The 13,615-nt window shown below is 44.4% G+C and overlaps 1 protein-coding gene across 1 annotated transcript in view; it reads right to left on the bottom strand.

Moving 5' to 3' along the window:
- LOC128329778 (serine protease 27-like) overlaps window positions 1-9,683 on the bottom strand; it is a 33,568-nt gene extending 23,885 nt beyond the window's left edge. Inside the window, exon 1 of the mRNA XM_053261456.1 lies at window positions 9,357-9,683. Coding sequence (XP_053117431.1) covers window positions 9,357-9,630 — 274 coding nt within the window. The 5' untranslated portion in view covers window positions 9,631-9,683. The remainder of the gene's footprint in view (window positions 1-9,356) is intronic.
- Window positions 9,684-13,615: the final 3,932 nt, after the last annotated feature.

The following is a 13,615-nucleotide window of genomic DNA, read 5'->3' as shown; positions in this document are numbered from 1 at the left end:
AGTCTTTTGCTAGCAGACCAGAAAGATGATACATCCCTTAATTTTGCCAAGTTCTGCTTGATTGCCAGTAAAATCTGGCAACAAACATAAGTTCCAGTGTTCCCTCTAACAGGAATTCCCAAATGTTGTTGACTACAACTCCCAGCATCCCCAGCTGCAATGGCCTTTGACTGGGGATTATGGGAGTGGCAGTCAACAACATCTGGGAATCCCTGTTAGAGGGAACACTGATTAGTTCCCACATAGCGAGCTCAGATAACGAAGGAGGCTCAAATTTACTCTGTCTCGTGGGGTCAGTGCTGGATACAGTATTAACTGTGTTACTGTATTATGTTTAATTACTTCTCTTTTGTCTAACCTGTACTGGGTTATCTGCTGGTCTATAACCATATTAATAAAGATTGATTGATTGACTGATTGATTGAACTTGCTTGCTTGTTTGTTTGTTTGTTTGTTTGTTTGATTGTTTGATTGAATTTGTTTTGTTATAAGGATCTAGTTAACTGGCCAGCCACTTATATTTGTCCCAGCATGAAAGTCATGCAACGCAATCTAGCCAGAGGTGAGCGTATGCAGGAGGTTGTGGAAAAGTACATGCAAAAGAGTGTTGTCTTTGTGGTTCCTGACCATATATACATAACTCAGTTCAGAGGGATTGTTGACAATGCCAAAAGTTCCTTTGCAAAGCTCCATGGAGGCATGTGCTAGACTAGGGTTTCTTAACCTTGGGCCCCCAGATGTTGTTGGACTACAGATCCCCAGACATGGCCTTTGTGGCTGGGGATTCTGGGAGTTGTAGTCCAACAACATCTGGGAGCCCAAGGCTAAGAAACCCTGTATTAGAAACAGGATGCTGGCCCTTGATCTGATCCAACAGTGCTCATCTTATGCTCTTAAGAAGGGGGAGTGGGAGGCTGGAGTCATTTCTCACTACCACTTCTGCTTCCTCTGCCACCAACTAGATAATGGACACTATCACCTATAATCTTACCAGGGCTGGCTGCACCATACAGTCCGATCAGGAGTCATAAGGCAGCTTTTTGGAGTTTTAATTGATTTTAATTTTTTTTTAATGTTTTGTGCTTTTGTATTGTTTTATTATTGTGAACCGCCCCGAGACTTTGGTTTGAGGCGGAATAGAAATGTATAAAAGAAATAAAAATAAAATAAAATAATAATCCATTGATGATTCCAGAATGGAATTCCAAACTCTATGCCTGGTTCAATTCAAACACTGGCCCAACACGCAAAGAGGGTGGCGATGCCCCATGAGCACATCCACCCTGACATCATCTGAAGGAAGTCCCAACTGATGTCATTCAATTGCAGGGGGCGGGGGTGTTAATCTGAACAGCCCCTAAACACACACGGCAAAACCCTGTCTAAACAGATGAACAATCCCACATGCAATTGAAAGACATCCCAACAGTGTACTGGGGCATCCTTCAGTGAGGTCAGGATAGATGCGCTCCTGGTGCATCCTCGCCACTGTTTGCATGTTGGGGCCGTGTTTGAGTGAACTGGCTCCAGGTGGAGCAAAAGTGCCCATTGTAGGCATCACCTGAGGCCAGTTTACCTCCTAACAAGAAGATGGAAGCATATACAAAAGGTCCTCCTTCAAGAGCGCTGCCTCCCTTTCCTGGGCCCATAAAGGCACTGCCTCTTAGCTTTTCTGGGCCCACTTCACAATCCTGGCTCTGCTTTAGAAAGAGACTGAAGGTCTTCATATTGTGAGCAGAAGTTTTTGACCTTTTCCAATCTAGATCTGCCTCTAACTACAACCTGCATTCCTGGCTCCACCATGGGTTTGTGTGTGTATCTGGTTTGTCTCACAATAGATCCATCACACTATACTCTGCTAAATGGGCAAAGAGGTACCTTTTAAAGTGGTAGCTCTTTTATAATTAGCAGAGGGAGAGCAACTGTCCCTCCAAATTCCAACATAAGGCTAATTCTCAGGATCAAAATCGAGTTCAGAGGAGTCCCTATCAGTGTCCTCTCTAATTTTCTTCATTTGTGTGTGTGGAATAAGTTTTGTTCTGGGTGGCAGTATCAAGGCAGTGTGTGTGCACATGCATTCAGAGTGGGACCTTCCCAATTGAATCTGAGCAGGATCTAAAATTAACTATGTGGACATCAAAACACTTGTGTGCGTGCACACATATGCATACCTTAGAGCAGGCCTGCTCAACTTGGGACCCCCAGGTGTTTTTGGACTAAAGGAAAAGTTGAGTCAGTGTTGACTCCTGGACACCACAGAGCCCTGTGGCTTTTCTTTGGTAGAATACAGGAGGGGTTTACCATTGCCTTCTCCCGCACAATATGAGATGATGTCTTTCAGCATTTTCCTATATCACTGCTGCCCAATATAAGTGTTTGGGAAACATACCAGTGGGGCTTGCTAGTCGAGTCATTTCCCTGCTGCACCATTAGAATCTCCAGCCACAGGGGCCAATAGCCAGGAATTTTGAGAGTTGTAGGCCAACATCCTCAGACAGGCCGAAGTTGAGCAGGCCTGCCTTAGAGGGCACACTGGTGCCCACCCAGGGTACGAGAGTCGGGCACGCTCCTGATCAGCAGCTGTGTGAACTCCAAGATCAAGGGAGGAGGAGGGGAGAGTGATTGTGTGGGAGGCGGGAGCTGGGTTGGACAGTTTTTTCCTCCACCCTCAGCAAAGTGCTGGGAAAAGAATCTGGGTAGGGCATGCCCGTTCAACCCAGCTCCTGCCTCCCACACAATCACACTTCCCTCCTCCTACCCTAACCTTGGAGTTCACATGACTGCTCACCGGAAGCACACCGGACTCCAATATCCTGGCTAGGTGCTCCTCCTACCCAAATTTCAATCATGTGAACTAGCCTAAAGTGTCCCTCCCAATACCGACCACTAGTGTTGCCCTTATATTTCTCTTTAGATTGAAAGCCCCTTTTGTACAGAGTCCAGGGAAACCTCTCATTACTTTTACTATGTAATGTTTTTGTTGAAATGTGGTATATAATAAATATTCTTTAGAATATTAATAAATAATAATTCTGTTTTTCCTCCCTCCCTCCCCCTTTCAAAAAAAATGCAATTAGAAGAAAACAGAAAAACTGGCTTAATTCTGATTTTAGGATGGCACACACCCCAGTTGTGGGTCACACTCTTCCAGCTGAAGAAAATGACACTGCTGTTCACAGACTTGCCCATTAGGATTAGAGAAGCCCTGCTTAAGATCCCCTTTGAATTTTGGGCTCAAAACAAGTTGGGGGGGGGATCTAGATGAGCCTTCTCTTAACAGCTGTTAGATATGCAAAAAATGAGAAAACTGAAGATTTTCAGGGAATTAAAATAAGCATTATCAACTGCTAATTGCTACAGAACTCTTAAAGGCAGAGCAACAAAGGCCATATAAGAAGTTGACAACCTTATTTGTATCCCATTCATAACAAGGAGGATGCACCAGGCATGATCCAAAAACAAACTTTATCAGTTACTTAACACCTTCCAACAACCACCTCCCTTTCTCCCTTGCCACTTTCTCCTGATCATTCTGGGAAATGTACCGGAGCGATTACAGAAAACCACTTCCATATCAAATGTGCATTAAAAAGCAATGAACTTCCATATCAAACATGCATTAAAAAGCAAGGGAACGATTGGCAGGTAGGATACAAGGCTCCAGATTCCTTTCTCCATGCAAGATGACAAGACGGCTGGGGACAGAGGTCCTCCTAGCAAAAGCCTTAGTTCTATGGCACTTCTTTGCCCAAAGAGGCCCACCAGCCCTTTATAAGGTTTTCCTGTTTGGGAAGATCTTCTGAGGCTTTTTAAAATATAAATGAAGCATATGGGTTTGGTTGAAGAAATTATTACACATTTTATGTTTTAGGCATTTGAATTGATCCACGGTTTAAACACACACACACCCAAAGTATGGCAATATCTTTATTAGGACCAATGAAAAAGTCATAAAGCAGTGAGCAGCAAGCTTTTGAGTTCTCCAGAGTAGGGATGTGCACGGAACGGGGCGGGGGTGGCTCAAGGGGGTGCCACTTTAAGGGCAGAGGAGAGTGCACTTACCCCTCCTCCCACTTTCCCCCACCAGTGCTTGTTGCCCGTAAAAGCCTTCAGGGTGGCAGTGTACCTCCTTCTTCCTCCTTTTTCAGTCGGAAGAGGCCGGAAGTACCGGATGCACGGGGGGAATGCGGGGGAGGGGTAAGTGCATCCTCCCCCACCCTTAAAGTGACACACACGCCCCAGCCTCAAACTTCGAGCCCCCCACCCCAGTGTTCGAACCTGTTCAGAGGCCCGTAACGGGCTCATGCACATCCCTACTCTAGAGCATCAGGCTGGATGTACAGCAGGAGTGACTCTGAATAAAGTAGTATGGAGCTGCAAACAGGTAGCAAAGAACATTGTTAGGGGAGTGGGGATTTTGCTATACATTAAATATTTAGAAAAGTAAGGCGATTAATGATTTGCCGTATTAATGAGGCTTGCTTGACATTTTCAAACATTTTGAAAATGAGCCAGCTTCTTCCTAGGAACTGCTGTCCTTTTAGATTAGGTCAAACCTTGCATTCTGCTTTCCATGCTAGTTTCCTCTTCCTGTCCAAGACCATGTGACAGGAAAGAATGGGAGGGGGGAGGGGTCAGGGCCAGGTCTGCTGAAATCTGCATGGGAGAGGACGTTGCACCCCCATCCCCCTGCTCACACAATCTCATCCAGCCCACTTCCTGGCCAGGAAGGAAGCAAAGGAGTTGGCCTGCCTCCTGGGAGGCTGGAGGAATCCCCGGCCTAGCTGGTTGCACTGGCTTCTACTGTTTGTACTGGGCTAGAGGAGGAAGTGAATGAGGCTTCTTTAAACAATGGAGATCGTTTAAAATAATTCATTCAAGCTAAAATGACTGTGCTTTAAAGTTCCATTCTGATGGATGGGGGAGTGAAAGTGGAGGGTGGGGGATGTTTTTTGCGGGGAGCACGTGCTACCCCATGGGAGTCATCCCTGAATATACTTCAAAACACAAGCAGAACAGGGAAGTGGGCATGATGGAAAAGCCACACAAACCCTGCAATTTGTGGAGTCTTGAGATGGAATGCAGGAGGTTATAATTATTTGTTCAGACATATAAAGACCACAATATTTCTCTTCTTGTTTTTTCCCTATTCTGCTTTTTGCCTTGCCAGTGACCTGTCTGTTCTGATTAGTGCTGGAGACTGAACTGAATAACTGTTAGATATTATTATTATTATTATTTATTGTTTACACAGACAGGTGTTACTGAGTGGTTTGTTTTATCCAGACACTGAGTCCTTCCCAAGGACATGGGATGGCTGAATTTTATTATTGACATTGTCGCTGTTATTATTATAGATATCATCGCAGAATATAGGCTGTTCCCAGTAAAGCTGCTTTTTGTAATTGGCTGATGGTGATTTATGTGGCCCCTATGGTGCTGAGGTGCTCTTCAAGGTGTTTTGGAATTACACCTAGGGCGCCAATTACTACTGGGATTATTTTGGTCTTCTTCCACCACAGCCTTTCAATTTCAATTCGTAGATTTTTGCATTTTGTTATTTTTTATATTTCTTTTTTTCCTTCTTCTTCTATTATTATTATTATTATTATTATTGACTAGCCATTGACTTATTTGTTCCAACAATCCTCCCTTTGTCTCAGAAGGGGATAAACTCAATTTTATCCTCTTGGATTCTAACGTCTGAAGACATTACCAATTGCAGTCTTTGGGACTTTTCCATTATGCCTGGTCTCTCAATCACCCCACTCTTGGTATTTTGCTGTATATATTCAGCCTGATGAAGAGTTCTGAAGAACTCAGAAGCTTGCTGCTCGCTACTGTGTGACTTGTAAGCTGGTCCTAATAAAGGTATTGCCGTACCACTGTGGCTTGGCAGTGGTAGTGTTTTTAAGCGGATTTGAAAATACAGGCTTTGCTATATGGTAATATATTATTTTGATTTTTCAATGCATCTTTCTTGAGTTTTATGGTTGCACAATATCTGTACCTCTTTAATGTTTTTGCATGGTTTGTTTTGCTGGCTGATGCTGCTAAAAAAAATCTCATTAGTGAGGTTTTTTAAGGGATGTTTATATATTTTAGTTTAAATATACTGTTGTAAAACTGATTTATATTTTGTTAGCTGCTTTCTGTTCTGCACTGAATCTTAGCCAAGAGGCCAAAAAGCTACATTTCTTACTGGTTGTTTTCTTGTCTCTATGGCTTGATGGATTGTATAACTTCTATTTCTGTGTTGTGTATTCTTACCAGTTTTTGCTTTGCTGTGGTCTAATGGCTAATCATGCAAATAAAACCTGCCTCTTTCTCTTTCTGCTTTGCATATTTCTCTGAAATAGGAAGATGGGATAAAAAATATTTTGATATAAATAAACTAGTAGCCTTGTGCACATTTTGTACAAAGACAAGGCATCAGTAAACAAAACAATGCCGTCCAAGATCTGTCTTCTTTACCTAGATATGAGTTCCACTAAGTTTAGCAGGACGTGCTTCTGGGTAAGCGTATGCAGACTTGCAACCTTAATCTGTTCAGAGGATCTCTGTTGCTGAATCCTGAGGATAAACAAAGGTGGGTGCTACTTTGCACTTCCACCATCTTGCACTGCTTTGGGGCTCCTTTGGTATAACCAACTGCCCACTAGAAGAATGAGCAAAGCTTGGGGTCATCCAACAAAGCTGATAGGCAGGAGATTCACGCCAGATGAAAGGAAGGACTTCTTCGCACAGTGCATTATTGAATGCCTCACTTTGAGGATGAGGCTACAGCTCAGAGTATCTGATTATGCAGAGGTCCCAGGTTTACTCCCTAGCATCTCCAGGTAGGGCAGGGAAAGGCTCCTGCCAGAAACCTTGGAGAAGCTGCTGCCAGTCAGCATAGTCAATACTGAGCTAGATGGACCCGTGTTCTGACCCTGCCTAGAGAGCAGGAGGCTGTTGATTCGAATCCCCACTGGTGTGTTTCCCAGAATATGGGAAACTCCTCTATCAGGCAGCAGCAATATAGGAATGTGCTGAAAGGCATCATCTCATAATCAGTGGGGGAAGGCAATGGTGAGCCACTCCTGTATTCTGTCAAGAAAACCACATGGCTCTCTGGTCGCCAGGAGTCAACACTGACTCGACAGCACAGCCTTATGATTAGTGACATTTATTTATTTATTATTTGTTTTTATGTATTTGATTTATATACATTGACTGCCACAAGATAAAGGAGTGGCCACTCTTTAGTCATCCTATTGTTAGTACAAAAACAAAGCATACTATGGGATAACTCATTCACAATCACTAATTCACTGGAATATGTGCTCCTACAAAACTCAGGTACCTGGGCTCCCAAATCCACCACCCACTAAGCCCCATTCCCATCCCAGGACTGGTAAAAGGATTCAGAAATCCCAGGCCAATTCTTAAGTGCCTAGATCCCACAGCCCTTCTAGAAGTGGGAACATCAGCTGCTTCCAAGTCCTTACCTCTGTTGTATTTTTCATGATTATCACAACCATTATATCCATAATAGTACTGTGCGCAGATCCCTCTTCCCGTCATCAGTGTAGCCAAGACAAGCAGCAGAGCTCCTCCAAGAACAAATCTGGGTGCTGCTTGTTGTCTTGCCATGATTCACCGTTTTTTGGAGCCACCAGAATCTGGTCTCAACTAATCCTTCCCAGGATGGAGTGGCAAGAGGAATGCCCTCTGGGTGATAAGGCTCGCTTCTCTCCCGAGACGCAGATGCTTTAATACCTAGCCGTGAGAAGGGCGGACGAAAAGCCACCAAACTGGTTCGACAGATGTTCTTGGTTGTGAGTGTGGCATCTAGCAGCCAAGTGGGAAACCAGCTGCTGGAGCCTTACACAGCCAGCTGTGCTCTTGGCATCCCCTGAGAAGGTACCAGTCCCCTGGAAGAGAAATGGTACCCAAGCAAAGCAAGGAAGATGCCACATCCAAGCGGCTGCTACTTGGGACTGAAGTTGTCCGAGTAGCAGAGAGGTAAGCTGGTTGTTTAGCCCAGCTGGACTTTTCTTTCAAGCCTTTTCATGCATGAAGAACAGGTGGCTGGGGTTGATAAATTAGACATTACATGTAGGAGGTAAGCCACAGTCTGGTAATACCTTTCCTAGGACCAACCAAAATGGCACACGACGCAAGCAAAACTTGCTGCTCATAACTTTGTAAGCTTGTTCTCACAATGATTATCAGGGTTGGAGAAGCTGCCTGCCCTAATTTGGGAGCTATTCGCACTCTCAGTTGGTCACTGGGAGAATTCTGCAATCAAGGGAGGGGGAGAGGAAAATACTCGTCTGCGCACTGGGTACAGAGGCTGAAGGTGTGGGGACTGCTTCTGCTCTACCCTCGGTAGCTGGGTACAAGTTCTGAGCTCAGAACTGCTGCCTATCTCACAGATGAGCATTTTCCCCTCCCACTACCTTGATTGTAGAATTCTCATGATGACCAATCAGGAGCACCAGGGGTGTAGCTATAATTGAACAAAGGGTTCAAAGAACACGGGCCCCCAGCTCCTGAGGGCCCTCCAGATCCATCTATCCCTATTTTCTTCATTGTCTCCCTCACTCTGGGGGGCCGCCCGAGAGAGGGATGAACACGGCCCCCTCTCCCCTAGCTACGCCCCTGAGGGGCACGCAAGGCTCGCGAAATAGTTAGGAGGCTTCTTCTACCTTAATAGTCATGGTGAGAATGAGTCTTGTGTCTTTTTGGTTGGTTGTAATAAAGGTGTGACTTGTTGGTGGCTTTGGATTTTTTTCTAATGGATCAACACAGATACTTAAAAGTTTTTATGTAGGAGGTAAGCTGGTTGGCACTTATCTTATTCAAGGAGTGGTTCGTGGTAGAGGCAGCCCTACCAGAGTGAAGCTTCTGGTGTTAGTTGGTGGGCCAGTTTTCAGGGTAGCCTACTGAGCACTTATCTCCATTGATAGTCTACAGAGGAAGGGAAGAGAAATGTTCCTCTTCCCTTCCTAAAAGAAAAGGAAAGAAGGGGGAGAGATTGGAAGGAAGGAATGGGGGGGCGATGTTGATTGAGGGAAAGAGAAAGGGGGAAAGGAGGGGTGTTGTATTCTATCTAGTAATCTTTTATGTGTTGTTACTGAGAAGTTTGTCGTGGGGATCCTGTAGATTGGGGTAAGGGCAGGAAAGGAGAATTAGAAAATGGAGTTGTTTCTGAATAAACCTTTAGTTAAACCTGCATAAGATTTATTTCTGTCTATGAGGAAAGCAGCTATAAAACATTTGGCAATGAGATTTTGAATCAGCTAAGCGTGTGAGCCTGCAAAGCTTGTGAATGTTCCTGTAATCTAATTGTATTGCATTCCTGGGCCTACCTTCCTGAACTGCATTCTTCTGTTGCTGCTGCTGATTGATTCTCCAGCTTCTTGACCTGCACAACCCCTGAAGGTACCTTTTCCTTCTCAGTCCTGGACTCTGTTGTTCACTGGATGCCCACCACCACCTTTGTTCTTGTCCATCCCAGGAGAACCTATTTTTCCTATTTCTGCAATTACCTCTGACCACTGATTTTACTCTAGCACAGCAGAAGGCAGGAGCAGATCCTCTATAAGGGCAAGAGCCCCCCGCCCCTACACACACACACCCCATTTATCTTTCTTTCTCAGCTGGCTGTCTCTCTCCTTGTTTTCCTCCTTCCCTCTCTTGCCCCCTGTCTCCTGACCCATGCCCAGTGCTGTCCAACAGAGGGCTTCCTCTCCCACTGTTTTCCCCTCCTTGTCTCCCTCCGGGCTCCGGCTCTGGGGTGGTCGGTGGCTCCATCTCCCATGTTGCACTGCTCAGCACCTGCGCAGTCCAAAGATTTCACACTCTGACAGCAGTCAGGATATGCTTGATTTTTTATTTTATTTTTTGCTAAAGTGGGCAATGTCATCACCGCCCACCCAGCAGATTCAACTAGACTTGAGTTCCAAGTCTAAAGGCTCAAGTGGGCGAGGAAAGGAGGCAGCAGTCTTTGGTGCAAATGCTTAAAATGTGGATTTCATGCTGGTATGTTTGAACGATAGAAGGGTGAAACGGAGGTTGGGGAGGAAGGGGGAGACGTTTACAGTCATTTCTCTCCCTTGCCTTGCACAACCCCCATCTCTGCTTCCCCCCTCCTTTTCTCTCAGATTGAGTTCATTCACTGGGATTAGTTTCAAATACTTCAAATTAGTTTACTTTTACAATGATGACCTTAACCCATCTACCACTTGCAATTTTACTGACCGGCAAAAACTCTTTTCTCTCTCCTCCTCCTGGCTTGTTTTGTTCCTATCCAATTATTAAGTGTGTTTGCTGCTCTCTTTATTTACACTACAGCTTTTGCAGTCTCTCTGTTGCAAAGAATATTTTCCCCAGTTCCTTCATTTCTCTCAGATCCCATCAAGTCATCTTCAGGGAGGAAGAGAAAGCTTGAGATGTTTTCCCTTGCTCTCCTTTCTTTCCTCACTCCTCCTCCTCGCCACCCCGCAAAGAGGAGACTCGGAAGCAGGGAAATATTTCCTAGCTGCTTTGAAAAAGGGAGATGTGAGATCTGGCAAATTGAGAAGAGGCTGGTGGGAGCTCCTGGTCCTTAAAGCCAAGACAATTTAAAAAGAGAGAAAGAGGGGAACAGTAAGTGCTTGGAAAAAGGAAAGGCAGAGGGGCAAAGGCTTGTCAAGAAGGACTTGGGGGAAACTTCTGCCCTCTCCCTCCTTCTATATACAAACTTCCTTCAAATGAGTTATATCAAAAGTTCTGAGATACATGAGTGGGAGCTCACCAGTTTTGGTGTTACTATTAATTTTGTATTTTTAATCTCACTTTCCTACCCCTTCTGTTCCTTTTCTTATGTTTTCCTCCAATTGCTTGCTGGACTTTTTTTTTTTTTTAAGAAGAATGTTTAGCAAAAAATATAGTGTTTGTCTGCAGTCCTATCTCCTCTCACATGGATTAGGAGAGGACCAGCTATGTACTAACAATGTACGTTTTAAAACACAATTTTAAACACTGGCTTCTATATGGCATTTTTTAAATTTTTAAAAAAAAACCAACCCAAAAACACCCGCTCTTTTGCTTTTCACATTTCCATTTTTGAAAAAGTGTATAGCTACCTGACTCTCTGGTTTTAAATGCCATGCTTCAAGGGTTATTCAAAGAGGAGGAAACTAGTAGCCTTTTACAATATTTACCAAAAAATGCTGAAGAAAATGGTGTAGGGGAAGGAATATGCTCCAAAAATATAAAATCGCCTTGTACCGTACTAAATTAATTATACTATATTTTACTGATCATCTTAGTGATGTAGTCTTCTCTGTAATGCACAGCTAATGTTGCTTCCTTGCCTGCCCCCATAACATTTGTGCCCTTATCAGCAGGGATTTGACGGATTAAACCTGACTATCTCCATGCGGGAGAAAACTGCATGTGTTGGATCTCTGCCTGTTATGTAGCAATTAAAGGTGATGGGACTACTCGGGGAAGAGCACCTGCATGTTTGCATCAGAAGGTTGCAAGTTCCCTCCCTGGCATCTCCAAGGTAGGGCTGAGAGGCATGGCTCCGCCTCCAGCAGTACCCACACTGGCTCTGCCCATTACCTGCCCTGCCTAGTGCCCACCCAGTCCCAGGAGCCACCAGCCGCCACTGGCAGAAGGCTATATTGCTTCACTGCCTGGGCCCTGAAGGCCAGATAATATATAACCATTTGCCCTTTCCTGCCAACTTGGAAAGGGATGCCAATTCTTATGAAGCTGCTCTTCAAGCCTCAGATGATCATTTCAACCCTACTTTGAATGTGATTGATGAACATTACAGGTTCTATTATAGATCCCAACTGCCTGGTGAATCTATCGATCATTATGTCAAAGCATCGCGTGCCTTAAGTGTAGCCTGTGAGTTTGCCAACTTTACTGATGAAACGATGAGGAAACCGCCCTGAGCCATTTTTGGAAGGGAGGTATAGAAATCAAATGAATGAATGAATCAGGTTGTTACCAAGAGTAAACTGCTCCAAACTGTGTGAAAAACTGCGATCAGAGCAGAAACTTGCCTTGGATAAAGTTTTAGAGATGGTTAGGAGGGTGGAAAATGCTCTTCACTGTGCCAAATTGCTCTCTTTGGTACCCCAAACCCAACCTCCTGAAATCCAGGCTGTTCAGTCTAAATCCTTCCAGTTCCAATCTTCTCATATGGCACTGCCCCAGAAAGTGGCAGCACAAGAAAGGTGGAGGTACCAATGCTACCATTGTAGAGACTCTGCCCACAAAGACAATTTTGCTCACCCTACTGCATGGCAGGTCACTTGCAACAGGTGCAAGAAAAGGGGACACTTTGCTAAGGTTTGTATCAGAAACAGCTATGTGCCCAAAAATGAATTAGAAGATTAGGGTGTATCTAATTCTTGTGAGGCCAATGAGAGCGGTTTCTGCCCCCTTTCATCCTGACTGTTCTCCTCCAGCCGTCCCAGAGCAATGGTATATTTCAGAGTTGATTGAGAAAGCCTCTGTTGAATTCTGTGAGTTGGCATCTTGATTATCAGCCCATCCCTTCAGTACTTCCGAAGCAGCTTCTACTTTACTCCGGAAGGAATAGCCTAAAGTGGGTCACTATCTCGTAGGGGCCAGAAGAGAGCCCACACACACACACACCAACATTAATTATTTTACAGCTTTGCATGGATTTTTTTTTTTTAACTGCCCTGGGAATATGGTGGAGATGTGGGGTTTAAAAAGACTCTGAAATAAACTAATTTTACATTATTTCATGTAATCTGCCTTAGAGATCCATCTGGATCAAAAGATGAAGCAGAAATCAACTAAATAAATAGAACTTTGATCCGAGTTGTAGAGTACTCTTGTATGGAATCCCTGATGATTTACAGAAATAACTTTTCCCCCATTATTTGCCCCATTGTAGTAAAAGCAGCTGTGGTGTCTCCACTCCCATTCTGCTACATGTTGAATGTACAATTTTCCCCATTTCCAACTTGCATGAAGAGCCTGGTTTCATTTTGCACATTTCACTGTGACAGGGAAGTTCAGCAATGCCTTTTGTGGCTTCCTTTGGTGCTTTCTCCATTCTGATGAAGTGAGGGTTCTAGCTCTGCTGTAACTGACACACTGCACCATGTTCCATGTATATTTTAGTGGGACGTGTGGACAGTTGCACCAGAGCTCTTTTGCACAAATGCATGAAACTGTGCAGAGTTGCCCACTGGGTGGCCATGGGAACAAATGACCACCCATCGCACAACTGTGTTTACGCAAATTTTGTGTTGGCACAAGAAGGTTCTGGCACAACTATGCCCACATGCCATTAAAACTCATACAATACATTATGCAGTACGCCAGCTACTGTGCTTACACAGTTTCACAACTGGCTTTGTCGAAAGACTCCAAGATCCGCTATCAACCGTGCAGCACGTGGGCAGACCACGATTATGGAGCACCATTGTTCCCCACATCCAGCTGGCTATGAATATTCCATGCGATGCCGCGGTTTCATTATCGTCTATTGAGTTGCTTATTGCAATGCTCTAATTAATCCGTCTAGCTATAGTGTGCTTCTGTGTGTTTAGAGAGGCATATCTGCCTATCTGTGGTTTCTTGAACATTA

This window comes from Hemicordylus capensis, chromosome 6, assembly GCF_027244095.1.
Source record: "Hemicordylus capensis ecotype Gifberg chromosome 6, rHemCap1.1.pri, whole genome shotgun sequence".
Classification (NCBI taxonomy): domain Eukaryota; kingdom Metazoa; phylum Chordata; class Lepidosauria; order Squamata; family Cordylidae; genus Hemicordylus; species Hemicordylus capensis.
Note: the sequence above shows the minus strand (reverse complement) of the source record. Positions and strands in the feature narration are given on the sequence as shown.